The sequence below is a fragment of the Candoia aspera genome, chromosome 1 (genome assembly GCF_035149785.1).
Source record: "Candoia aspera isolate rCanAsp1 chromosome 1, rCanAsp1.hap2, whole genome shotgun sequence".
Classification (NCBI taxonomy): domain Eukaryota; kingdom Metazoa; phylum Chordata; class Lepidosauria; order Squamata; family Boidae; genus Candoia; species Candoia aspera.
In genome coordinates, this window is record NC_086153.1 from 41,272,406 (window position 1) to 41,300,169 (window position 27,764).

Genomic DNA, 27,764 nt, shown 5'->3' on the forward strand with positions numbered 1-27,764 from the left:
AAACAAGCATTATAAAAAATAGTAAACTAAAAAAACATGATTGAAACAAACAGGCCTTCTTCCTTTCACAGTTAAGAAGAAACTGTGAGTAATTTAAAATCAGAAGCAAATAATTAAAGTCTCCTCACAGCCGTATGTATAATAAAGAGGGTGGGGGTGGGGGGTGGGAACTGGGCAACATACTCAAGACTACTTGAGTTTGTTCCCTCCATGCTAGACCATAGTTGTTACATGATCCTAGGGAAACAACATTATATTTCTTTTCTTCTTACCTTAGGTCAGATACTCCATACAGATATTGTCTATTTGCATTCTGGTAAAGGAATCCATGAAGCTGAGAAGATACGGAAACTTCTGTTGGGTCACAAGTATGTTTTTTTTTAATGTTGCTTTTGCCTGTATATGTTACTGCTGAGCTGCAGCATAGAAGGGGAATTTAGCTTGCCTTTGATATTTTAGAATCTTTATAAGGTGGGGTATTGTGAGGAGGTATGTGGAAGAATATACATGTGTTAATGAAGCCACAGGGCCACTCTTCCCCTGTCATGCTCTGCTAATTTCCCAGAGGGAACAAAATGGAAAAGCCTAGTTAGAGCCTTCTGTATATAGAATGCCACAAATGAAAGAGAGAAGGGATTATAGATATAGGCAAAAGATCTGTTTATATTTGATATGAACCAGAATAGTGAGTTTAGTCCTTTGTAAAGGAGGTACTGCACTCCCTCCCTACATCAAAGAAGAAAAGTTTTCAAATTTCTCAATTTGGGGGCTAGGCAGGTAGTATGCATGTGGGCATTTGTATATCTGTGGTTAAGAGAGTCACAGGTCTCATATTCCACCTCCCTTCTCTAATGTAAATTCCTCATCCCTTTCCTTATTAACGAAGCAGCTTCTATATGCAGGGGTTCACCTGCAACATGTGTTTGGTCTGTGACCAACTTCCAGCTACCTTTTCTTTAATGTGAAGTGTCAAGAATAGATTTAAGTGCATTTTGGTTTCATTTCCATTGCATGCTCATACACCTCACGCCTTCCTCACTTGTGTATTACTCCTATCAGGACTCTGATGGGAAAAGCAAAAGGTACATAAAGCTGCTTCTGGAAGAATGCAGAGCCTCCATATCTTTTTTAAGGCAGGCAGATTTCCTTTTCCATTTTAGATTGGAGGAGGTTCTGTGGAAGGAGAAACAAAAATCAAAGATATGATGGTCTTAGATGTCTTTAACTTTAATGCACTCTCTCTCTCTCTCTCCCCCCTAAAAGCTGTGGCACTATTGTGATTGGCAATGGAACAGCTTGTAGGGAAACTGAAGCTTATTTTGCTGACTTAATTATGAAGAAATACTTTGCACCTTTGGATGTCACTTACTGGTAAGGAAATATATAAAATATTATATCATTATTTTCATTGGAGCTCAGTGGAATTTGTTTTTATAAAATGTTTTGAGATGATAATTCCCCCATATATCATATCACCATCTATTGCACTGGGCTGTTTTCAGACCTAATCCATTAACCCAGATAAATAAAATACCGTTCCTGTGTTCATACAACATGCCATAGCCAGACAAATACACCAAAATAAGGCATCTCCTAGCCTGATTCACGTAACAGTGGGTTGGTTCCTACTACACACTGAACAACAAACTTTTCTAACTAGTGTATGAACACAGTCATTACAACTAAAGATAAATGTGTGTCTAAACAATATCAAATCAGCCTGCTTTTTTCTTTCTCCTGCTTTTTGAAATATCTTTTTTGATTAACAGATTTGGAAAACATTTACATTTCTTGTGTCTTTTGAATTGGCCAGGTAAAGAGATTGTTTTTACGAAATACATATTAAGATAGAGTTAAATATACAATTCCATGTTTGTTTGTTTTTAGGACTCATGTTAAATAGACAGTTTTGGGTAGCACAATGGCTAAAAATGTGAAATGTGGAAGACTAAATGTGGAAGACAAATGGTGATGTCACCTGGTGGATCTCCTTAGAGTTTGTGAGGAATTTATTGAAGTGGCCCTAGCAACTATTGTCAGTAGCCTTTCTCCCTTATCAATCTTCCTGGAGTAAGACATGGCAAAATTTAGTGTCTCTTCCAGAGAAGAGTCAGAAAGAAAAGATAGCAGCTACCAGGAGCATTGATGATGATCATTATGTTTTTACAGAGGGGATAGTGTTGGTGATGGCCCTTTGAGGATGTTTGGTTCCCAACAACTTCCTGATACTGTCATCACCTTGCGCTAGACCTGATGCTGGAATCCAAAAAAACCTCTGATACAAATAGTGCCACAACTATGTGCAAATAATGATGGTCAGTGTTAACTGGAGGCCCTTCACTTTCATAGATAAGATGTGAAAGGTGGAAGTTGGATGATTGTCTTGAGTATTTTGCTAATGCATTAAATGTGTTAAGCATAGAACTCCTTTGCCCTCATCTGAATTAATCAGTTGAATACCTTAAAGAAGCCAGACTACCCATAATAGAAAACTATTTTCATAAGCTCTTTTGCTCTCTAGGACTATAGTGCAAAATGTCACATGCTTTATTTTGTTTTGCATTAAGAAACTTTGAGTTAACACTCTGGGTTTCATAGAGGAAAACTTAAGCTAAAGTTTTCCCAATCTAAACATTATAAAAAAAAAAACTAAAGTAGCTTTATTGAAACTAGATGTTTTTGTATTGATAAATATGTACAGTTTGGTATGGAGAAAGTGGCTGGGAAGACTGTGGTGGATTCCTGACTCCTGCTGCCCCTTCAGCTATTTCTGTCTGGAAAGTTGCTCTGTATCTTATTTTAGATTAACCTTCCTCAGCTATGTCTTCTACATATCCTTGGTTACAGTTCAGAACTTTATTATGGCTAAAGACCAGCATAAAACAACACAATATAAAAGGGTATAGAAATGTAAAACTATAATATGAAAGGCAAGGGGTGATACATTGTGAGGGAAACAGGCACACAGGACCCATCATAGGCAGTCCATACTTAAGTAAGAATAAAATTAAAATATGATTAAAATTTATATTTTGTACAAAAATTCCCTACATAAATAAATTTTTAAAATGGTACACAAGACAAATATAAACACATAAAACAAGGAGGTATAGAAACAGTTGATGAAGGTGGAAGGAAGCAAACTTATAAGCAAATGAAGAAACAGAAACTGAAGAGAGAAACCATTTGCTAACTTCTTGTAGACACCAGCATCTTCCTGATTTTACGTGCTGCCCCAAAGTATTTTGCCACGTTATATGTTATTGTAGGAGTCTTATCAGACAATAGGTGCAGTGTATAAAAATGCTTGGGGCGATCTGGAAAATCTACTAGCAACAGCCACTGCGTACATGGCTGTAATTTGGCAAACCAGTAGCACATACTCATACTTGTTTCTATCTCCCCATCTCCACAAAGGCACAACCATTTTTTATATCTATGCCCCACCACCGCTGAGGGAAGGGCATCATGCCTTGCCAGAGTAAAGGCTTCTTATGGCCTGCATAAACCAATTGTGTAAGGTATGACACAGGTTTTAGACAATACCTTATCCACTCTGACTAAATCAGTTTGATGCTCCACATCCATAACACATTGTTTAATAGATGATATTGCCTGCTCAGAGTCCATTCTTAGTACCTCCTCCATGAGAGACCATATTTCTGGGTAATTTGTTTTCAAGGGAGAACATTCGAGAGGATCTATAATTATCTGAGAGCATCAAGGGAGCAAGGCCCTTAGGTAGGAAGTAAAATTTCAGCCAGCAAGTAAAAATTGGAAGCCACACTGTGGCCTCTACCTTCATCAAACCTGATTCAAGGCATAAAGCTGCATTAAAAATGCAACAAGACACTTGAAATACCATCCTAAGGAATCTGGACTGAACAAGTTCCAAGGGGCCAGAGCTAGAAAATGGTCTGAGCTGTACTCCATACATGAGCTAAGCCAGAGATTTAGCTTGAAATAATTTAAGGGTAGCTGGGAGACAATGTACCCCCACCCCTTGTCCGGTAGAATCTCAATATAGCCACTGAGCTGTTTTGACCAGTCAAGGCAGCGTAGCTGTCATGTGCCCTTCAACTACCTGAGGCATGAAATACCACCCCCAGATTGCACTTCAATGTTCCTGATGCTTTTATGATTTAAGGCAAATATTTTTATGCACTTCTGAATATCTGCTTCAAATTTAAAGCAAGTTCAGAATTTTTAAAATATTAGTATGCTCATAGATTGTTGTTGATTAGAAGTTCAGAGATAGTCCTAGCAATTCTTTTATTTTATATTACAAGTAGCCTCTGTCAAGGGGAGGACATTGGGGTATAAATGTAATTTTCGTACTTTGTACTGAATTTTCCTGCCAATTTACAAGGCTTATCCAGCCAAAATCAAACTTTTTAATGTACACTGATTTCAGTGGGAAGGATGAATGATGGGTGACTCTACCTTTGAAACAAATGGGGCTTCATTTTAGAAGAACTGCACCAACAGGGTATTCTAATGAGCTGTGTTTAGAGAAGTTTAGTGTACACATTTAACTGAATCCAAACCTTTAAACAAAGAGTGCTACGTATAACATCCTGATTCTAGAATAATTTTTTATTCTGAAAACAAAGACATTTAGTCTCCCATTGTCACTTTTTCCTCACCTATTTTCAGTTCTCAATTTCAGTGGGAGGTAGTTGTATTTGTATCTACAAGGTAAGTTAGGATGGATTGCTTGGACATCCAAGTTCTCTGCTTTTTGTTGATAGGAGCCAAAATACATTAAAAGCTATCATGTCATAAAATAAAGGTTTCTTACTTGAATAACAAAATTAGGGCTCTAGAAAATGTTATTTGTGTAGAGACTGTGTTAGAAAATGGATATCCTAAACTTGAATTTTCTTTAATTGCATATCAGTGCAAAGCATATTCATGCTACTAACTCCATCAGTTGAAGAAGACTTGAGACTTGTTTGTTAAGGGTTTGGATTTTCTTTGGATTTTCGACTCCCTGCCTTGTTTTTATTTAACATGGAATCTTCAGCAATATAATAGTGAATTGTGCCTTTAACTTTTGAGTCAGAAAAAGGAATATGTTACCTCTGAGAAATTTGGGAAACAGATTTAAGCAGGGCTATTGTATCTAGACTGCAAAATCCAAACAACCCAGTTGGAAGCAAAATCTTAAATCTAGAGCTATCTGCAAAGTTCCAGACAATCACTAGATTACAACAGCGATAGCTCTAGTTTTAAGATTTATTTATAACCATATACTGTTAGAAATTCAAACGTGTGAAGCAATGCAAATCAAACTTTTTGTAGATTGTTGTTGCCTTCATGTTTCACAGTATTAACCCATGATTTATTGTGAATGGGATAGATATTGGATGTAATCTCTCCTATCTCCACTTGTGTCATGATATAACCACAAAGAATCCAAAAGCATTTGTTTTTCATGTTACTCAAAACTATGGTTACTCAAATATATTTAATTAATTGCTATGGAATTCTTCCAGAATCCTAACAGCTTACAGCAACAGGACACACAATATAATAAAATGTCCACAGGAATAATTAATGACTGAACCCAAACCCAACAATACAAAATGCAATATTCATAATAAGATAAAAGCCAATGAAAAATACCGATGACTATCAATCCCCAAAGGCTCTTTGGAAGAGTTCAGTTTTCATCAACTTTCCAAAAGGCTATTATTTATAAGTAAAAACTGTCACACTGTCAACATCCCCCTCCCCCTGTAATGGTATGTGGGAATGACCTTGGGAGACAGGAGGAAGAGCTGCAGACTGGACAGATATCTCAGTCCACTGAAGGAGAGAGGGTGTGGGAAACATTTCAGAGAGTGAAAGGAAAGGAGGGAGAGCCAGTTTGGTGTAGTGGTTAAGCCATCAGGCTAGTAAGTGGGAGACTGTGAGTTCTAGCCCTGCCTTAGGCAGCTGGGTAACCTTGGGCCAGTCACTCACTCTCAGCCCTAGGAAGGTAGCAATGGCAAACTACTTCTGAAAACCCTTGCCAAGAAAACTGCAGGGACTTGGTCCAGGCAGTCTCCAGGAATCAGCACTGACTTGAAGTCACATACATGCAAGAGGAAAGGAAGGGAGAAATACTTTCAGTCTTGCAAGATTCTGTTAAAGTAACCTTACCATAAAGATAGAGTTAGTATTCAGTGCTGTGCTTCTGCTTCTGTTAGGTCTCTGCCTTTTTTGTCCTTTATCATGCCCATCTTTGCACAAAATGTTCCCTTGATATTTCCAATTTTCTTGAAGAGATCTCTAGTCTTCTCTGTTGTATTGTTTTCTTCGATTTCTTTGCATTGTTCATCTAAGAAGGCCTTCTTATCTCTCCTTGCTATTCTCTGGAAATCTGCATTCAGTTGGTTATATCTTTCCCTTTCTCCCTTGCTTTTCGCTTTCCTTCTTTCCTCAGCTATTTGTAAAGCCTCATCAGACAGCCACTTTGCTTTGTCCTGATAACCATGATGGTGTGCTCACTGACCTTGAGCCAGACATCCTAGAGAGTGAAGTCAAGTGGGCCTTAGGAAGCATAACTAATAACAAAGCTAGCGGAGATGACACTATTCCAGCTGAGCTATTTAAAATCCTAAAAGATGATGCTGTTTAAGTGCTGCACTCAATATGCCAACAAATCTGGAAAACTCAACAGTGGCCACAAGATTGGAAAAGGTCAGTTTACGTTCCAGTTCCAAAGAAGGGCAATGCCAAAGAATGTTCAAACTACCACACAATTGCACTCATTTCACATGCTAGCAAGGTTATGCTCAGAATCCTACAAGCTAGGCTTCAGCAGTATGTGAGCCGAGAACTACCAGAAGTACAAGCTGGGATTCAAAGAGGCAGAGGAACTAGAGATCAAATTGCCAACATTCACTGGATCATGGAGAAAGCAAGAGAGTTCCAGAAAAACATCTACTTCTGCTTCATTGACTACGCTAAAGCCTCTGATTGTGTGGATCACAACAAACTGTGGCAAATTCTTAAAGAGATGGGAGTACCAGACCACCTTACCTGTCTCCTGAGAAACCCGTATGCGGGTCAAGAAGCAACAGTTAGAGCCGGACATGGAACAACCAACTGGTTCAAAATTTGGAAAGGAGTACAACAAGGCTGTATATTGTCACCCTGCTTATTTAACTTATATGCAGAGTACATGAGAATTGCCGGGCTGGATGAATCACAGGCTGGAATTAAGATTGCTGGGAGAAATATCAACAACCTCAGATATGCAGACGATACCACCCTAAATGGCAGAAAGTGAAGAGGAACTAAAGAGCCTCTTGATGAGGGTGAACAAGGAGAGTGCAAAAGCTGGCTCGAAACTCAACATTAAAAAAACTAAGATCATGGCATCTGGCCCCATCACTTCTTGGCAAATAGAAGGGGAAGAAATGGAAGCAGTGACAGATTTTATTTTCTTGGGCTCCAAGATCACCGCAGACAGTGACTGCACCCATGAAATTAAAAGATGCTTGCTCCTTGGGAGGAAAGCTATGGCAAACCTAGGCAGCATATTAAAAAGCAGAGACATCACCTTGCCGACAAAGGTCCGTATAATCAAAGCTATGGTTTTCTCAGTAGTGATGTATGGCTGTGAGAGTTGGACCATAAGTTGGAAGGCTGAGCGCCAAAGAATTGATGCTTTTGAACTGTGGTGCTAGAGAAGAATCTTAAGAGTCCCTCGGACTGCAAGGAGGTCAAATCAGTCAATCCTACAGGAAATCAACCCTGACTGTTCTTTGGAAGGACAGATACTGAAGCTGAAATATTTTGGCCACCTAATGCGAAGAGAGAACTCACTAGAAAAGACCCTGATGCTAGGAAAGACTGAAGGCAAAAGGAGAAGGGGACGGCAGAGGATGAGATGGTTAGATAGCATCACCGATGCAATGAACATGAATTTGAGTAAACTCTGGGAGACAGTGGAGGACAGGAAGGCCTGGCGTGCTTGTGGTCCATGGGGTCACGAAGGGTCGGACATGACTTAATGACCGAAAAATAACAACAGCTGTGCTTCTTGTTTGAACTATCTTGAAGGGCTAATATCCCTTTACAAGAGACAGTACTACTGCTAGCAGAGAAAAATGATGCACCAACAGCAATTCTCTCTCGCTTAGTTTCAACTTTGGTTGGTTGGTTGGTTTGATACAAGGTAAATTCTTAGTTTATGACTCTGGTTTGCTTTAGCATAATTGTTAATCGTTTTAGGAATGGATCATAACAATGAAGTAAGTAATTAAAAAATAGGTGTAAAACTTTTGATGCTGTGGTTGCAGTTAAGAAGAGGAGTAGGGGGAAGCAGGCAAGCTTAGCATACTGTGAAGACCAAATGAAGTTTAAAAAAAATAGGAAGTTGAATGTTTAAGATGGCAGTCTGTGCTTTCAAGATATTTTGAATTATTAATCCCATAATCCTTGATTGTGTATACTGAACTTTATGGTGGCAATAGTCACAAACATCTGCCTCCCCTTGTGCTGATGTTCTGAATTAGCTGTCATGGAGCCCAGTGGAAATTCTTGGATAGATGTGACTAGGTTTACAGCCTAAAATAAATAAGATGATTCTGTAAATATTTATTTTAAATAAGAATGAATCATATACACCATGATTTGTAAGTCCCTCAGAAGACAGTAAGCTGCTTTCTACATACATTCAATGGTGTCTATGATGCATCTTTAAAAGAATTTTTCTTGGCTTGTAATTGATTAAAACAATGTTGCTGAAGAGTATTTATTTACTTTATTTTTTTTATTCATTCAGTTTGGATGCTGCACACTCTGGGCAGCTTGCAACAATAAATAACATAAAAACAGCAGAATACCAAAAAATAACCAAAACAAGTACAAAAATACCTACAAAATAATCACAAAGCAAATATAAAATGTCGCAAGCAGGGGAGTCCCATCCCTGTTTACTTAAAGGGCTTATATGCCATTTTAATTGAAAACCGACCCTGAGTGACTTATATATCCTATTTACATATATAAAGATTAAATTATATAAAGTTAAAAAGTACAGAATCAAAAATACAATATTTATGTATTTATTAAATTTAGAAGGCCACCCAACTCCATATGACTCTGGGCCACGTATAATATTAAATATTAATACAAGAAGAGAACAGTATACAGCCAGACAAACAGGCCAGCTAACACCCATCATAGCCTAAGGCTTAGGGAAAGGCTTTCTGTAACTTGGTTTTGTAACCTGATTTTCCTGTAACTTTTTCTTGAGATTATTCTTGTTGAATCTGTGCTATTTATTTTAATTTTTGATCAAGCCTCCTTTTTCTCCCCACCTCACCCTCCCCACTGTTCTAGAAATGAGCAGCCATTGATCATCTTTCAAGTTGCCAAAATTAAGCAAACTCCACCTGAGATCTAATTTCCAATAAGCTGTATTCACTTGTTGAAGCAACTGGAATATCAGTAATAAATGCTTTGGTCTTTCCTAACAGAGTTATTTCCTAGCGTTCATGTGTGGCCCTTCATTTGCAAAAGCTTTGGTTTAATGTTCTAATTCTCTTACATTTTATAGGTGCCTATGTAAGCCTTTATGCACCCGTTTTGACCTTAATGTGTGCCACATTGCTGAAGACCTGCCTTATTCTCTCTGGATTTTTAAGAAATGCCACTTTCAAGTCTTCTTGCTTCCTGTGTTTCTAGTATTTCACCTAGCCTAATTACCTTTACTTTTCTGCTTCACAGCACTCTCTCCGTTTGAAGGACAACTTAACATTTAGGTTCACATTATGATAATTATATTTCAGGACCATGGTGGGAGGGATTAAGAGGTCTTTGCTCCGGTTGCAGATAAAAAGGGTTCAGATCCACTTGTAAAACTAGATTGGTTAACAGCCCATAGTTTTCATTATATTTGCTACTCATGCGGCATTAATTCTTAATTCATCAGGTACCTAGGGTGCTGTAACTCTAGAGGTGACCTTGGGACTTGATTTACCTCCGCTCAGTTTTCTTTGTTAATGTACCATGAAAGAAATACATGAAAGATAACCAACTTCAAAGCCCCTTTTAAAGTAAAATGGCTGATACAAATCCCCTGGCGTTTAATGATGTCTGTCAAATATTTCAGCTGTCTTATATCCTTTTACAAGCTTTTGCTTGCTACAACTAAATCAGTTTGTTTCATGTTTGGATGGAGGCATAAAAGGATGGAAGGATTTTTTTTGACATTTTCAAAATTATGGTGCAAATTTATTAAGAGTACAGTCTGCCTCACTGCCTAGAAGTGAGCTCCAAAGTTTTTAATGGGACTTACTTGCAGGTAAGTGTGTATGGGATTGCAGTGTAAGATTTACTTCTGAGTAAATATGCAATAGGCGTGTGTTATTTGTTGTAGTCAACATTGTCTTATTTGCCATTTTGTAGGAAGGCATATTAAAATTAGATGTACAAAAATGCCAGATAAATAAATACGTTAGTAATTTTTTTTTAAATTGGGATAGATTATAAGCAACAGTAAATCTTAAATACAAATTTCATTTACTAGTGTTCAGGACATTTCGGAATATATTATCTTTAAAGAGGATGTTCAAATTGAAATATGCCTGTTCTAAGGCAATGTGTTAGAAATATTAACACCACTGATTGCACAAGCCCCAGGACATGTTGTGAGGGCATATGCTGCAGCAGCCTTGCTGAAGCAGACTATGTCTGGACCTTGGCAGAGTCTGGATGAAAGATTCTCTGGGATTCCAAGGCTTCTCAACCTGAGTTCCATCAATAACTAGAAAGCTGGGAAGTTAGGAACTAGGAAGAAATAAAATATGTAAATGAAACAAAAGAAGTAGTATGCTGACTTTCACTTCCTGACAATAAGAATACCAAGATGGGTTGCACCAGTGCATTATTAAGGTAGTTTTTGTTTCTTGTAAATGTGAAAAAATAGAAGAATAATTGGATACAAAAAGAAATACTCAGTGAAAGATTGGTGGACACTGCTTTTTCAATCTTGCATGATAAGGAGCGCCCCCCAAATCCTCTTCTTAGAGTTATTAAAAAGAGTACGTGTCATTCTTCTCCTTTCAGCCTAATTATTTAAAAGTATGTGTGAGGAAAGCAGCAGCAACAAAACCTTTGCAGATACGGTAAAGAAATAAAATCAAATTAAAACTGGCACAAGGTAAAAAAAGAACTGGCCCTCAATCCTGCCAAGGCTGAGTGGCTGTGTGTTTTGAGCCCCTCAGGTCCCAGAAGTGGAGAGTTTCCATTCTTGACTCTTGAGTGGGATGGCACTGCCCCAATTGGGCTCACTGCACAATTTGAAGATCCTCCAGGATTCACAACTCCTGCTTGAGGATCAGATGGCAGCTGTGGCCAAGGGGTCCTTTGCACAACTTAGTCTTGTATGCCAGTTGTGCCCCTTTCTGGATTGGTAGGCATGCTCACACTCACTCCCACTTTAGTCACCTCCCAATTGGATTATTGCAATATGCTATATATGGGGCTGCCCTTGAAGACCATCCAGAAGCTACAAGTGGTCCAGAATATAGCAGTGCAGGTTGTTCTTGCTATGTCTCTGTGTGTGATGAACCCAGTTCTATATTCCCTTAAATCCAAGTTAACCACAAGTCATAGGAGTATGAATATGGTTTAAGTTTATTCAAAGAGAATCAGCATCTAGTTCGGAGATGAAGTCATGATTGGCCTTTTGCGTGCAATTCAGCAGTTTAAAACAACCTCCCCTCCCACAGCCTGCAAGCAGCAAAGTCTGTAAAATTCCACTGGGCCTCCTCCATCTGCCCCCCTTTGTTCCCTCTTTCGTCATTCTCTAGATGGTACAAACATCCTGGCCTTGAACAATCCATCTCTCTTATCACACGATGGTTGACATTCTTCAGCTAGCTGGTTCACATGCACGCGCTTTCAGCACCTTCAACTGCACCCCCCATCCCCCCCCCCACTACCGTGCCACAGTCACACTGCATGGCAGGGAGGAAGCACTGAATTTAAATGGGGTACATGGCTTCCAACCTGACATTCTGCCCCCTCAAAACATACCAAAAGAAACCCAAAGAACCTCCCCCCAATTTTTCAAAAGCACAAGCCGTGAAAAGCAGAAGAAGCATGCCAAAACAAGAAGTAAAGTATTAGAGTTTCATGTAGGTTTTTGAGGAAAGTTTCAATGGAACTTTTTCACTAGTCAGGGTGCACAAACATGACCACTGTCAACCCATTCATTTTGGCCCTCTGAGAAATGTTTCCACTGAATTAGGTACTGGAGCTGATTGTGATGTTGTCTGGAGTCCAAGATGTCTTGAACTTCAAAATGTTCTCCCTCCACCATCGTAGGGGGTGGAACCTACATGGCAATCAGAAGCTTTCTTGGGTTTTAATAGGCTGCAATGGAAAACTGGATGAACACATTTTAAGTTTTTAGGCAATTGCAATTGGACAGTTACAGCATTAGTACATTTCACTACTGGAAAAGGATCAATAAATTTTGGACCCAGCTTTTTAAATGGTTGAGTGGACTTAAGGTATTTCATGGATTAAAAAAAACTATCTCCCACTTTCAGCTTCCATTCTGGTTCTCTCTTGCAATCTGCAAAGAGTTTATAAGTTTCTCCAGCCTCTTCTAGTGCTTTGGTAATGACAGGCCAAGTAGCTTTGGTTACTTTTGGTTAGAATTGGTTAACCCACTCGTTCAGAGAAGGCAGTGAGGCTTGTTTGTTAGCTAATTCGGAAATGGCAATGAATTCTTGACTGTTTCCAGTTTGAAAAGGGGAGAATCCAGTGCTCTGGTGTACTGCATTGCTATAAGCCACTTCTGCAAAGGGAAGCAAGTCTACGCAGTCATTCTCCTTAGGTATTGTTCCAGTAGTTGGTTACACCATTCACTCGATCCTTCCGTTTGGGGGTGGTGGGAGGAGCTTAGCCCTTGCTCCACTCCAATCAATTTCAAAAACTCCTGCCAGAACTGTGATGTAAACTGAATACCGCGGTCAGAGATCACTCTATCAGGACAACCATGCAGTTGGTAAATGTGGTAAATTAACATTTTAGCCAATTTCTTAGCAGTGGGAATGCTGCTGCAGGGAATGAAATGAGTTTGTTTTGAGAATAGGTCAGTGACTACCCAGATAACAGTTCGTTTCTTACTCTCTGGCAGTTCTACAATAAAGTCCATTACAATTTGTTTCCAGGGTCGACTGGGATTAGCTACTGGTTTCAACAGTCCCCTGGGTTTTCATCCTACCCATTTGGCCATTGCACAAGTGGGGCAACTAGCAATATACTCTTCAATATCGGCCCGCATCCTTGGCCACCAAAACTGGTATTTGGTGAGGTGTAGTGTCAAACCCAAAATGGCCCATTTTTTTTTTATCATCATGGCAGCGCTGCAAGATTAGCTTTTGCACTGGCTCTGGAACGTAGAGTTTGTCCCCTTTCCACCACAGTCCTTGTTCCTCCATCAGCGAGGTTTGGTTTTCACGCAGCCATTTATCATTTTGACTGGCTGCCTGTAACTCCTGCTGTAGATTGCTTTCTGTGGGTTTTGCTCTCTTTGTCTTTTGGGCCCTTGTTACCGCAACCAGTCCCAGTTGCACTCTGGGAATGACAGTATCCACCACTTCCTCCTTTTGGCTGTCATGTTAGGGCAACTGGGATAGTGCATCTGCCAGGAAGATTTTCCCACCCACGCCACCACTCTGAAAGCTGCACTGGCTCCTAATTGACTTCTGGGTACAATTCAAGGTGCTTGTTATCACCTTGCTTGTTATCACCTTTAAAACCCTACATGGCATACAACCAGGTTACTTGAGGGACAACCTTCTTTCCAGGGTATCTGCCCAACCTACACACTCTGATAGGGAGGGCACACTTCCAGTCCTGTTGTTGAAACAATGCCATCTTGTGGGAGCCAGGAGGGACATCTTCTAGGTGGCAGGCCCTAATTTATTGAATGACCTTCCTCCTGACATACGGTTGGCCTCAACCCTGCTACCCTTTAGAAAGGCTGTCAATACCTGGTTGTCTTTGGGTCAGTGGAGGGAGCCATGAAGATGATCTTGGAGAGGGAATTCAAAAGTTGTTAGGGCAGCAACAGGTACTGAAGCAGGCATTAAGCCCAGGGGGCCAGAAGAATATAAGAAAGAGACTCAGATTGATGTCTCCCTATCTCCCGGTGGTATAAGAGGGAAGGAAGGGAAAACACAGACAGACTTGTAAGATTCTGTTACTATACTTCTCAAGAAAGTGTAGTTCTAGTCTACCTGTGGAGTCGCTTTCCTGATCTGGTCTACATTGTAGCCCTAACTGGATGATGGTGTTATGTTTGGATCGCCATTTTATTGTTTTATTGTTTCTTGTAGGTTTATATACTGTGATTTTGTATTCTTTTCATTAGGTTTTGTTGAACTTTTTTGTAAACTGCTTGGAGTCACTTTGGTGGAGTTGGGCAGCCAAATAAATGTTTTAAATAAATAAATAGTTGACCTTCTTCTAGCTGACTTCCTTACAAAGAACATTCTATAAAGTGGGTACCATCAGTGAAAATCATTGTTACATATCCTTCAGCTTACTAAATGGGGATCCTTTAGTAAGAAGAGAAATAAAGGAGGAAGAATATATCGCAACTTGGGGGCTGCACTTCAGAAATTTGAGAATAAGGGCTACAGTGGCTATGGTAAAGATGCAGATTGACTGTGGCCATATTATACAAGTGGGCAAGACTAGGATTTCCTGTTTTGCCATGTTTCTTGGGGTAGAGGGGGATGACGCTCATCAACAGATTTCTGATGAAATAGTGAAAATGCATGAAGAATTAAGACCATGCACCAGGACTATAGATTGCTATATATGGTTTAAGTCAGCAATTCCCAATCTTTTGGGCACCAGGGACTGGTTTCGTGGAAGACAATTTTTCCACAGACGGGGGTGGGTGGAGGTGTTGGGATGATTTAAGCGCTTCCTCTTTTTTCTGACCTTTTATTCATTTTTCTTCGCACTGTTTGGAGATAGCAGCCAGTGGGCTTGCTTTCTCTGACAGGAGGCAGAGCTCAGACGGTAATGCGAGCGATGGGGAGCGGCTGTAAATGCTCAGGCTGTAAATTCGCTCACTCGCCCACCACTCACCTCATGCTGTGCGGCCTGGTTCCTAACAGACCACGGACCGGTACCAGTCTGCAGCCTGGGGTTTGGGGATCCCGGTTTAAGTGCTTTTGGCATGCTTTGAGCCTGTTGACTAATACCAAAGTCATTTTGGCTGTCCTAACAGTGAGACACACGCTGAGACGAGGAGTAGTTCTCTAATATTTATTACTGCTACATAAACAGAATCCTAACAAACTGAATAAGCGTGGGAAAAACCCAGACATATAAACCCCAAAGGCTAAGGCGGGCCTGATCTATGTCTCTTTGAATGGCTGCTTAATTCCTCAGTACTACGCATGCGCTTTACAGCCTGGATAGGAGCCCCCTGCTCGCCATCCTTACTCATGACATTGGCTGACAATTCATCAGAAGCAAACAGAGCTCTACAAACACACTTGAGTCTTTTTTTATTTTCACTTGTTAGAAATACATATAAGAGCCTCATGTGGTGCAGAGTGCTAGGCGGTAGTATTACAACCAAAACTCTCCTCACGACCCGCGTTCGATCCCAGTGGAAGTTGGTTTCTCAGGTAGCCGGCTCAAGTCGACTCAGCCTTCCATCCTTCCAAGGTCGATAAAATGAGTAGCCAGCCTGCTGGGTAAAGTGACGACTGGGGAAGGCAATGCCAAACCACCCCACTCTATAGTCTGCCAAGAAAACGTTGCGAAAGCGGTAGCCCCCAAGGAGTCAGAAAATGACTCGGGGACCTTTATTTCATTTGGCGGGGCTGGGGTGGCTGATCTAGCTCAATACTGCATTGTTCTGTTCCCAGGGATATCTGCTTATGCCTCATGTATGTCATTTCCTAAGCTGCATTAAAAGACTGTCTGAAGGTATTCCTGATTAAATATATGATGTCACTGAAACACCCTGGGCTAATTTAACACTGCTTTAATGTAAATCTCCTAAAGCAAGGTTATATCTCTGCTGTTCTGTCTGGAGATCAGGGCAGTAGAGATTCTCAGATTACCTGATATTTGGGGCCAGTTTGGATTCAGATCTGGATCTGTGATTACAGATGCTCAACATATGTAACTGGGAAAAATAATTTTTGGTATTGTGACAATGAGGAACGGTAGAGAAGACAAGGAAAGGGACTGAATATTTTTAGAGCTTTTCATAGGATCTATGTATCCAAAATTTGGGTGGTGGGGTGGTGGTGACAATAGGTCTATTGGGTTGATGAGAAATGCCTCAGGGTCTACTTTAAGCATGTATTTTATAAGCGTGTGCTTAGAGGTTGGCTGTCTATCAGTTATCTGTCTCTTAATGTAAGATTCAATGTTATTATTTTTTTCTTTAGCTTTATAGTGATATATTCTAGCTGAAGATGCAATTTGAATTTTGAGCCTGGTATTCTATGGCTGTTCTGCTGACTGTTAAATATATTGACTGGATGTGCTCAATCCCATCTCTGCCTACAAGTAAACAGCAATATTTTTGAAAGAGGAAATCAGTGGCATACACATGCTGTAAGCAATAACAATGCTATTATATTGTCTTTCTAGCATTTAGTAAGCAAAAGAATATAAAAAATGTAAAATCCCAAATACAGATATCTCAGAAAGATTAAGAATTACAATACAGACATTAATGAAGCATAAAATTATTAAATAAACATTTAATATATATTTTAAAAAGAGGTCAATTCAATTCATGGACTTGAAAATAGGTTGGCAGAGAAAATTAGTTTAAACCACACCTGATTTATATTAAGATGGTTTTACATTACATAATATAAAGAGAATACACAAGAGAATATAAAGTTAGTTGAGATAATGATTTATACTAAGAGCACGTTATTCCCATTTTTATGCTACATTTTGAATGTAAACTTAATTTTGTGCTTAGAAAACTATGTATATTTAATGATATTTTTTATTTTCTTTCAACAAAGAAAGAAGCTTCAAGAATAGATTATTATCTGAGGCTTCTGCTGGGAATGGCAGACTGAGCGGCTGTGCCCGCTGGTTCAGCAGGCGGAGCTGACAACGTGGTAACTTTTTTGGGACTCAGGCAGATTTTCCTGAAGCCCAGAAACGTTCTCCGGATCAAGGAGAATACCTAGAATCACCCCATCTATCCTCCAGACGGCTGCTTGCAGCCAGAAGATCGCAAACAGTGTTTCGCATTTGACTGGTAAGAGCAGCCGGGAGGCTGGGATGTCACCATTTCCAAGTCATGCTGTAGCCTTAAAGGGACACTAAGACTGGCCAGCCCATTTCTAAATCACCAATTTGTATTTTTTTTTAAGTATATGTACCCCAAGAGAGGCTTTCTACAGCGAGGTGCTTAACATTATTTTTGGGATTACTTTTTAAATAAAATTCTTTTAAGTTTTGCTTTTCATTTTCCTTACAAAGGAAATTCCAAAGATTAAAAGTAAGCAATTGTCTTCCAGTTATTATTTCTGTATTAAATTTGAAGATATTAGCATTTTCCTACACATGTAATCGGCTGATTTGAATCTTCAGTTTTCTGTTTTCACGTTTTCACTTTCTCTTGAGAACAGTCTGCTATTTCACTCTCACTTTATGTAAACACACTTTGGAACTCTTCCATATCTTCTACTTTTGCTGGTTAAGCTCCCAGGGGGCACCATAACCTACTGCATGAGACATGGAAAATTTCAAACAGATTTTTTCTGACCTTCACCAGGATTTTAAACAGATTTCCTCTGACTTTTATCAAACTTTTATGCAAGATATCCAGGACATTATGGAAAATATGAGATCGAAAATGTGCCATCTGGTTGGGGATGTGGTAGATGAAACTGAGGAATTTAAGAGCGATAGAAAGGTTTTTTTTAAGACTGAGATTGGGATTTTTATTGAGATGCTGGATGAAGATTGGATAATGGAGTTGGAGAAATCTAAGGGAGAGAGCGATCTGCAAGCCATAAATAAAATCAATCTCCTGGTGGAATGCCATGAAAAGAGCCTGGGAACTTTGAGGGGGGCAGTTGGGCTGTTTGATTCTTTCAAGAGGAAAGCTCTGTGCACATTGTGGGGATATGTAACTGCTTTGGTTTATTCTGAAGTGGGATAAGGGTTGAAGAATGTTCATCTGGTTTCCTTTAAGGATTTGATTGACGCTATTTGCTTTTAAAGGTTTGGATTTACTGTTTTGAATTGTCTTTGTTTTTTGGGTTTATTAAGACTGGGATTATTAAAGTTGTTGTACTATTAAGTATAATATCAGACAACTTATGGGCTTTTTAATTTGATTCTTATTATAGTAGAAATATATAGAATAGTGGTAGGAATGGAATAATTAAATATATTTTATCTTTTGGAGGGGAGAAAGATATTTAGGAGGTTTATATGAACTTTTTTTCTTTATTTTAATTTAAGGGGGAGGAGTAACTGTACTTCATGATTTTTATTATGTGTTAAAGTGGAATGGCTTCTAGAAATAATGTGGTGTTTTGGTTTAATATAGAGGAAGAGATTGATTATGGAAATTTTGTATATCCTTGCTGTTAAAAGTTGGAAGTCACATCTTTTTGTAAATTTAAATTTTTTTCTCTTTTGTGTTTCTGCACTTTTTTAGTTTTTTTTCTTTCTTTGTAGTTTCTTTGTAGTTTTTATTCTTTTCTTGAAACCTAATAAAATTTACTATTAAAAAAAAAGAATAGATTATTCTCTGAGGCAGACCTACACTTTCAAAGTGTCAATAGAAAATAATGGGGACAAGTGCCAGGAACTATTATAGATGGTTTGGAATGTATGGGAGCATCTGTGCAGCATCTGTTTTCACATTGTTGAAACGATGGTGCTTTGTCCAGGCTGGTGTGGTTCCTTTGGAAACTGCTCCTATCTATACATGCATAGCCACTTCGCTTTGCTGGTAAAAATATGCATGCAGAGATAGCCAGAAGCAATTTCCAAACCAGTTGCAAGGGCATGAAAAAAGACACTCCTTCACACTGCAAATTTCCTCTTTCAAAGGATTTGTATGGCCCTAGTAACAATCACATTTTTAAGTTCTAATACCAGAATTTTATTTCCCAGATTCTGTTGGAAGAATTGTTAGAACCAGCTTTGTTATGGTAACAGCATCTGGCCCCAGCTGATTTAACAGATTCTGAGATTTGCTCTTTTCAGATGCATATTCCTACAGCACTTGGTGTGCCATACTGACATGGCCACATGCTGCTGGTGATTTTTCTGCCTCTGAGCACCACATGTGAAGCTAACGCTCTGTGACACCTGCCATTTGCACCCCTTCCTTACAAAATGAAGACAGATATCTGACCGCTCTTCTCTTTACAAATACATGCTGAGGGCATGGTTCATAGATGAATGGATAAAGGATTCCAGTGTCACAGTGGCACAGTTTGTTTTATTGGGTAGACATGAAGAACTTATGGGAGAGGTTTAGTTTTATAATACTGTAGTACTAAAATTGATCTGCTGTTTCCACTTACTTGTCTGAGAATAGGTAGTTAACCGTGTGAAAGCTATTTTATTACACAGTTTCTTAAAAGAAGAGTGGAATCAATAAATCCTGTAATGTTTTTGTAATAGGCATATTTCAACTTAATAAGCTGAATGTTATGAATGAGCTTTTTATCAGACCTTGCAGTTCCTTTCCTCTTTTCTTCAGAGAGAGACCAGAAATAAAACCAAGAAGCTTCTATCATGGTTTGAAATGGAAATATGGCTGGCCTATTTTGAGAAAGAGAAAAATTATGGTTAACTAAAAGCTTCAATTTCGGTTTTAATAATGACCCATTTGAAAAGAGGAGCTGTGCATTTGCATACTTGGAGGAAAGGATTCATATCTCAGCTTGTTATGGCGGAATATTATTTTTTGAGCCAGCTCAAGATTTGCAAAATTATCTGCCATAGAATAAAGTGTCCATTGTGCTTTCAGTCATGCCTGGAAGAGATGAGAAACTGATTTCACTCTCTGGCTGCAGTCTCACATGAAAATCCCATGTGGAGCATGGCTGTTATTGGTTAACAATCAGTAAACTATTAAAAACTTATAATATCAGCATCATTCATTATGTACGTTGTGAGCATTGTACGTAACAAGCATAACAAAACTGCCTGACAGTTGCTGTGGCTTCTTTAACACTTAAAATTAATTATGCTGGGCATATTTTAGGCCTGAAAAGCAGGCTTGCTATTCCTGTGTGTGTGATGAAAGGAGAAAATGCAAACCTTGTGAATGACTCCAAAGCTTAAAGAGCATTTGATGGACAGGAATGTGGCAGACTTAAATGATATTTAAATTCTGTTGTTGTTATTTGTTTATATAATATATACCATTAATTGCTTTTCTTTCTGTTTGGAGAAAACCTGTCCTATCTGAATATGCTATATTATTTGTTTAATGTTATATTGGAAGACTTTTGCTTACAATACATTATTAGAATGTAAATTGGAATCACAGAATCATAGGAATGGAAGGGACCTTGGAAGTCTTCTAGTCCAACCCCCTGCCCAGGGCAGGAATCCTTAGACCAGTGTTTCTCAACCTTGGCAACTTCAAGATGTGTGGACTTCAACTCCCAGAATCCTCCAGTCAGCATGCTGAAGTCCACACATCTTGAAGTTGCCAAGGTTGAGAAACACTGCCTTAGACCATCCTAGACAAATAGCTATCCCACCTTTGTTTGAAACTTCCAGTGATCGAGGATCCACAATTCCAGGAGACAAGTGTTTCACTGCTAAATAGCTTTCTTTACTTTGATTAATTACTCATTAATTTAAATCAGAGAGCTAGTTTGGTGTAGTGGTTAAGTCACCGGGCTAGAAACTGGGAGACTGTGAGTTCTAGTCCCACCTTAGGCACAAAGCCAGATGGATGACCTTGGGCCAGTCGTTGTCTGTCAGCTCTAGGAAGAAGGCAATGGCAAACCACTTATTTTGAGTTCAGATCTCTCTTTGTAAAGCTTCCAGCCATTGGTTCTTGCCCTATGTTGAGGCACTATGGAGAATAAATCCATACCCTCTTCCCTGTGACAAGCATTAGAAGACTGCTATCATGTCTCCCCTTAGATTTCTTTAGGCTACACAGATCCAGTTCCTTTAACTATTGTTCATAAGATTTCACCTCCAAGTTGCTTACCATCTCTGTTGCTCTTCTTTTTACTGTTCCTTGGGTTGTGACAACCAAACCTACACACAGTAGTGCAGGTGTGGTCTAACCAATGTAGTATAGAGCAGAACTATCATTTACTATGATCTCAACATTATACCTGTGTTGATGTAGTCCAACAGTGCATTTGCTTTCTTGGCAGCTGCAGTATACTGTTGGCTCATATTTAATCTGTGGTTTACCAGGACACCCAGATCCTTCTCACAAATCCATCTAAACCAGGTGCCACCTATATTGTACCTGTACATCTGATTTTTCCTATCTAAGTGCAGAAACATACATTTCTTGTTACTGAATTGCATTTTCTTGGAAAAGGTCCAGTGTACAAGCCTATCAAGAGCCTTTTGAGCCCTGATCCTGTCTTCTGAGATTTTAACAATCCCCCCACCCCACAACTTGGTTTCATCTGCAAATGTATTGAGCATCCCTTCTATTCCCTCATCTAAATCATTTATAAAAATTTTGAAGGCACTGGACCCAGGACAGAATTCTGAGGTACCCCACTCCTTATCTCTTTCCATGTAGACACACATCCATTAAGGCCCATGCCTTATAAGGACTTGAATATCAAAGTATCTTCTTGCTTAAATTGAACAGTAGCTAGTACTTTATAATTCCTCATAGGACCAGGAATATTAAGTATTAAGAAAAATTCCTTTAATACTATCTGAACTACAGCCTAACTGGCATGACTGAAAAATCAATTTGATTTGGTCTGGTTCTCTTTTGATAATATGGTGCTTTTTCATCCCCACTCTGACCATTCAGTGTGATTTGGGAATGGGTGTGTGTGTTGCAAACCTAGCTTTTAATAATGGCAATATATTCTGACAACCAGGGCCAATAGAGAGAAAAGTAAAAAAACTACTTTGATGGTGGTTTAATTTAAATTAAAACAATGAATTAAATTCAATTTTATGATAATTTGTGGCATTAATTAGTACAATTTTACAAAACCCTTTGCTTGTTTTTAAACTAGTCATCTGTAAAAAGGCGAAAACATAGTTTTGGAACCTACTCATAGGTGGTGGTGTGCATTTGTTCTGTATATGGTACGTAGATCTCCATTATCCACCATAGCGTTAATCTGTCATTTTTCAAATGTTAAAATCAAACAACGGTATTGCTATAAATTCATGACATAACAGTTTTCAGCTCCTTCTGTCTTCTTAAAATATAATTGAAGAACTACTCTGGATTGGCCATCACCCCATCTTTCCATTACTTTATGGAGGCTAAGATCTATATAGTTAGATTTTTCTCTACCTCCTCCTCTGAAGCAGTTTATTTTTCTGTGGAAACACAAAAGGAATCAAATAGTTTTTTTCTTACTCTTAGATAATGGCAAAGACATAAGACGTTTGTTTCCATCACTGGGTACAAATGTTGAGACATTATGTGCATTATTATTTACAGTGAGTATGCAAGATGTACCTAAGTTACATATATATCCTGTCATTATAATACAGAAATTTTCAGATATTTTTTTTTCAAATTCATAAATTTATTGCTTTTAGTGGCTTATCTAGACTGAGTCTCTCCAGATGTTAACTATAAGTTAGATCAGCCTCAACCATCATGACCGTGAGCAGAGATGATAAGAATTGTAGATTAAAACTTTTGGTAGGCTAAGTGTGGTAAAGATTGCTTTGGAGATTCATTATATGATAAATATGGTAATCTCCAGGAATGCATTGGAAATATTCAGTGTATAAATCCATTGATTAGAAATGCTGTGGGACATTACTGTAGAGAATGGATGCTATGCAGTTGAAATGACAATCTTTTTAGGGAAACTCCATATGGATTTATTGCCTTAGTCCTTTTATTCCTCCATGCTGAGCTGATCACCATGTTGTCAGCTTTGAACCAACCATCCTTCCTTGGTATCTCCAGATTAGAACAAGCTTATTTCAAATTTAGTATCAAATATTGATGCTTTTTCTCCCATGGTGAAAATAAATGCATTTTTCTGTGGTGTTTGGCTTCTTTCAAGGAATGAAATGGGCATAAAGGTTCAGGGAAGGCAGGAAAAATGCCAAAGACATTGGCAGCTGAGTGGAGGGGTGAAGAGAAGGCATTGGGAAGATTGGCCAGTAAGCTGTGCCACACTGAGATGCTGGCAGCGTCTGAGGAAGGGCACTGGGGGAGTTGGTGGGCCAGTGGAATATGCCATGCAGGGAGCTGCTGAGGAGAGAGAGGGGATGATGTGCACTAACCTTGCCTTACTTACTTTAACCAATTCTTGGTCTTCCTGAAACCTGGAGCAACCAAAGCATTGGTCTCAGGAAACCCCTGCATAAAAATGGCAAGACATGTAAAAACTTCACAGTACAGTTCACCTCTAATCTATACAATCCACGGTTTACAACATTTACAACAACAGGAAAGTGGCAGGCCAGCAGCTGAGTTGCGGAGCATAAAAGTTCCCACCACCATGGGTGCTAGTATTGCAGGGCACATGAGGTTAAAAAAAAAAGATGTTTTTTTTTCCAGCCATGACCTCTTGCAGAACCCCAGTTGAGAGAGGCTGTACTAGAGAATCTGGATTCTGGGGTCAAAAAGATGACCCAGAGCTTCAGGAATCGGACCTTCCCTGCTCCCTATGTCTGGCTCTGTAGGTTCAACAGCTTTCAGAGTCACTTTGGCTCAGCCTTCCTACAAGAATAAGCCATCTGAAAGGACCATGACATTAATAGGTCAGCTTGTTGAAATTGACATTTCTCATGATGTTCAGATGTGTGTTGGGTTGTTATTCTTTTTTAATCCAATGCATTTTGAGTTCTGATTGCATGTGATGGGTTTTACCATATGCACACTATGTCTTAATTTGCAGTGAAAGCTTTATCATCTTCCATGTTTTGTGAGAATCGCTCACACTGGCAAACAGCAACATTAGAAATAAGCTCTACATTATTTCAGGTTTCATGTGGCTGTTGACTGCGGGTAGTGCTCAAATTCTGTCCTCCTTTTGTGTACGCATGGAGCTACATAGTTGCAAATGCACGTTCTTTTCACTCACCAGTACAAGATTTACAGGGCGTAATCTTGAAAACGTGTTTTTGCAAAGCATTTGTATTGCTTTATGGGAAGAATAATGAAAAGTGATGAGTGAGCTCAGGTAGGGATTTAAATCCAGTTGAGCACTATATGGGGGTGCATTTGTTTCATAAGAGATATTTTCTTTTTTTAATTTAAAGCTTTGAGAATCCACTCAGAAAAGAGATGAGTGAGATAGAATGATATATTGGCATGTGCATGGATAAAATGGGGGAGAGTTTTGACCATACAAATACACTTGCTAGGGGTAGCTGAAATACATTGAAATGAGAAGTGCTACAGCACCACACAGTAAAAGAATGAGATGTTATGGGACTAAAGGAATATCAGAATTTAGTGTGTGGGGTGTTTCATTTAGCTGTATATAACAAGGGTGTCCAGTTTGGTCTAGTGGTTAAGCCCCAGGCTAGAAACCAGGAGACTGTGAATTCTAGTCCCGCCTGAGGCATGAAAGCTGGCTGGGTGACCTTGGGCCAGTCACTCTCAATCAGCCCAACCCACCTCACCGAGTTGTTGTTGTGGGGAAAATAGGAGGAGGAAGGAGTATTTGGTATGTTTGCCGCCTTGAGTGGGCTAAAAATAAAATAAACAAATAAATAAATATCCCAATTAGGACAACAAATGGAATTGACTGGCCATATTAGGACTGCTGTTGAAAACCACCTGGAAACTTAGTTGGTGCAGAATGTAGCAGCCCTGCTTGCTGATGGGCGGCGTTCTGCAGGACAATACTTATATTACAGGCTCTGAATGGGCTGCCAGTTGTGGGGTGGTTTGTTGGCTTTGTTTTGTCCTTTTGAGTCAGTCTTGATTCCTGGCAACTTCCTGGACACGTCCCTGCAATTTTCTTGACAAGATTTTTGGAAGTTGTCTTTTTCCTAGGGTTGGGAGAGAATGACTGGCCTAAAGTCTCCCAGCTGGCCTTGTGCCTAAGGTGGGACTAGAACTTAGAATGTCCTGGTTTCTAGTCCAGTGCCTTAAACCATTACACCAAACTGTCTATCTGCTTAGAACTTAACTGAATATAATTTAAAGTGCTGGTATGAACTTTTGTAGCTCTTTATGGGTCAGATCCTTGTTATCTGCATGGCTCTCTTCTCCAACCAGAACTTGCCTATACTGTGCATTTATCCTGTGAACAGATACTTTAGATTTAATATCTATGGGATGTATCCCCATATGTTGGTCTATAACCGTAATAAAGCTTTATTTGATTTGATGTATGGGAAATTGTAACTAATAAAAGGGAGCATGAATTAGGGGGAAAAAATCTTCATGGAATGTTAGGAGAGTGAAAGCCTGGTATGCCTTCTTGGCAGCCACTATCCTGGAGAACAGCTTGTTTCTTGAGGTGTTGGTAAGATATAAAATACATTGTCTTTTAGGAAGATGATGAAGATGTTGTTTGTTTTTTTTTTGCTGAGTGTTCAGAACCTAAAACAATGTCTTGCTGGGCTGGTGTTGGTTTTGCTTTAAGTTCTGGTTTAATTTTTGTTAAGATATCCTTAATTGATTATGGGTTTACTTCAGCCTTTCTCAACCTTTTGACCCTAGAGGAACTCTTCAAATGTTTTTCAGGCCTTGGGGAACCCCTGCACATTCAGGCTCAAATATAGGCCAGAAGTTAGAAAATGATTATATTCGTTTCACGGGTAGGCCTGTAGATATGCATTAACAGTGTTCTTAAACTAAAATTAAAGAATGAAACTTACCTCTTTAAAGTGAAGTTGCCCGAATTCGAAATATTTTTAAAATGAATTGTGATCTCCCAGGGAACCCCTAGTGACCTCTCATGGAACCCTAGGTTTCCACGGAACCCTGGTTGAGAAACCCTGGTTTACTTGTTTCATGGAACATTGTTGTTGTTGTTATTATTATTATTATTATATATTTTAAAAGAATAAGGAAAAATGATAATACAAATACAGGTTTAAAAGAATATAAAAATATATAATGTAGATAAAAAACCAAATATAAACAATAAAATATGGGTGGATAGCCAACAAATCTAAAATATCGTATGACTGATATACTCTAGTACATCATTAAAAGCTTATAATACTACAAAATATTTCATATCCGTTTTCTAACCAAAACATATCTTTATTCAACTTTAGAGGTACTTGGTTAACACAACTGAAACCATTAAAAAAAGGAGAGAGAAACTAGGTGATAAACCATCACCTAGGTGATATACCAGTGATAAAACATCTCTCTGTTCATATCTCTTGGAAAGTCTTGTAATACATTGCCAAATTACCATCAGGTCCTAGAGTTTTATTCAATCTTAACTTTTTAATTACCTCTTTAGTTTCATCTTTTGATATAGGCTAATTAAGAGCCTCTTTTTGTTGATCTGTAAATTTTGTAGATAATATTTCATTCAAGTATTCTTCAATTTTTCCTGGATCAGATTCCTGCTTATCGTATAATTCATAATATGTAAATATATAATAGGTTTCCCTTGACGTAAAGTCCAGTCGAATCCGACTCTAGGGGGCGGTGCTCATCTCCGTTTCTAAGCCTTGGAGCCGGCGTTGTCATAGACACTTCCGGGTCATGTGGCCAGCATGACGACTCGGAATGCCGTTACCTTCCCGCCGAAGCGGTACCTATTGATCTACTCACATTTGCATGTTTTCGAACTGCTAGGTGAGCAGGAGCTGGGACGAGCAACGGGAACTCACCCTGCCGCGCGGTTTTGAACCGCCGACCTTCCAGTCGGCAGCTCAGCGGTTTAACCCGCAGCGCCACCGCGTCCCTCTCAAATATATAATAACATAACTTATAAAAGTAGTTAAATTGCTGCATAATATCCTTCTTTGTAGAGACATGTTTGGTTCCATCCCAAGTAGAAATGATAATTATTTTATTCTGTTCCTGTTTTATGGTTTTAATGGGTTGTTGTGGATTATGATATTTATAAGCTGCCCAGAGGCTTTCTGTGGAGCAGATATAACTTTGCAATAAATAAGTAAACAAACAGATAGTGTTTGGTTTACTCCACCATGGTGTAGTCTTTTGTAGCACTTTCTGTTTTTTACATGCAAAAATATTCTTATCTACCATTTTGGGAGCTAAGAGTACAAAGAACATTTTCCTACATTTGGGGAGCTAGTAGAGTTAAAAAGGGATTTTCCCCCAAGTTTTAGCCAAAGTGAATAATCCACAAAAAATTGTTCCTGAACTGTTAACTCCTTTTACAGTGATGCTGATAGTAGGATCAAAGATAAAATGAATACAATCTGAAAAAATGAATTAACATAAAATGAATTACATTCTGTTTTAAGAAGAAACATTTTGACTGAAGAAATAAGTTTATGTACATTAATAAATTATGGTTTCAAAAAAAAAATAGCTGAATATTTCTCTTCAAAAACATTCTAATAAATACCAGATTTTTGATAATTGGCCTTGGGTGCCAATTCAGATTGGGTTCTCAGTGATTACTCAGATG

The 27,764-nt window shown here is 38.9% G+C and overlaps 1 protein-coding gene across 1 annotated transcript in view; it reads left to right on the plus strand.

The window, feature by feature from the left end:
* Window positions 1-27,764, plus strand: part of SRBD1 (S1 RNA binding domain 1) — a 205,439-nt gene that overhangs the window by 42,684 nt on the left and 134,991 nt on the right. The window contains exons 12-13 of the mRNA XM_063302803.1: window positions 278-368; window positions 1,264-1,371. Coding sequence (XP_063158873.1) covers window positions 278-368; window positions 1,264-1,371 — 199 coding nt within the window. The remainder of the gene's footprint in view (window positions 1-277; window positions 369-1,263; window positions 1,372-27,764) is intronic.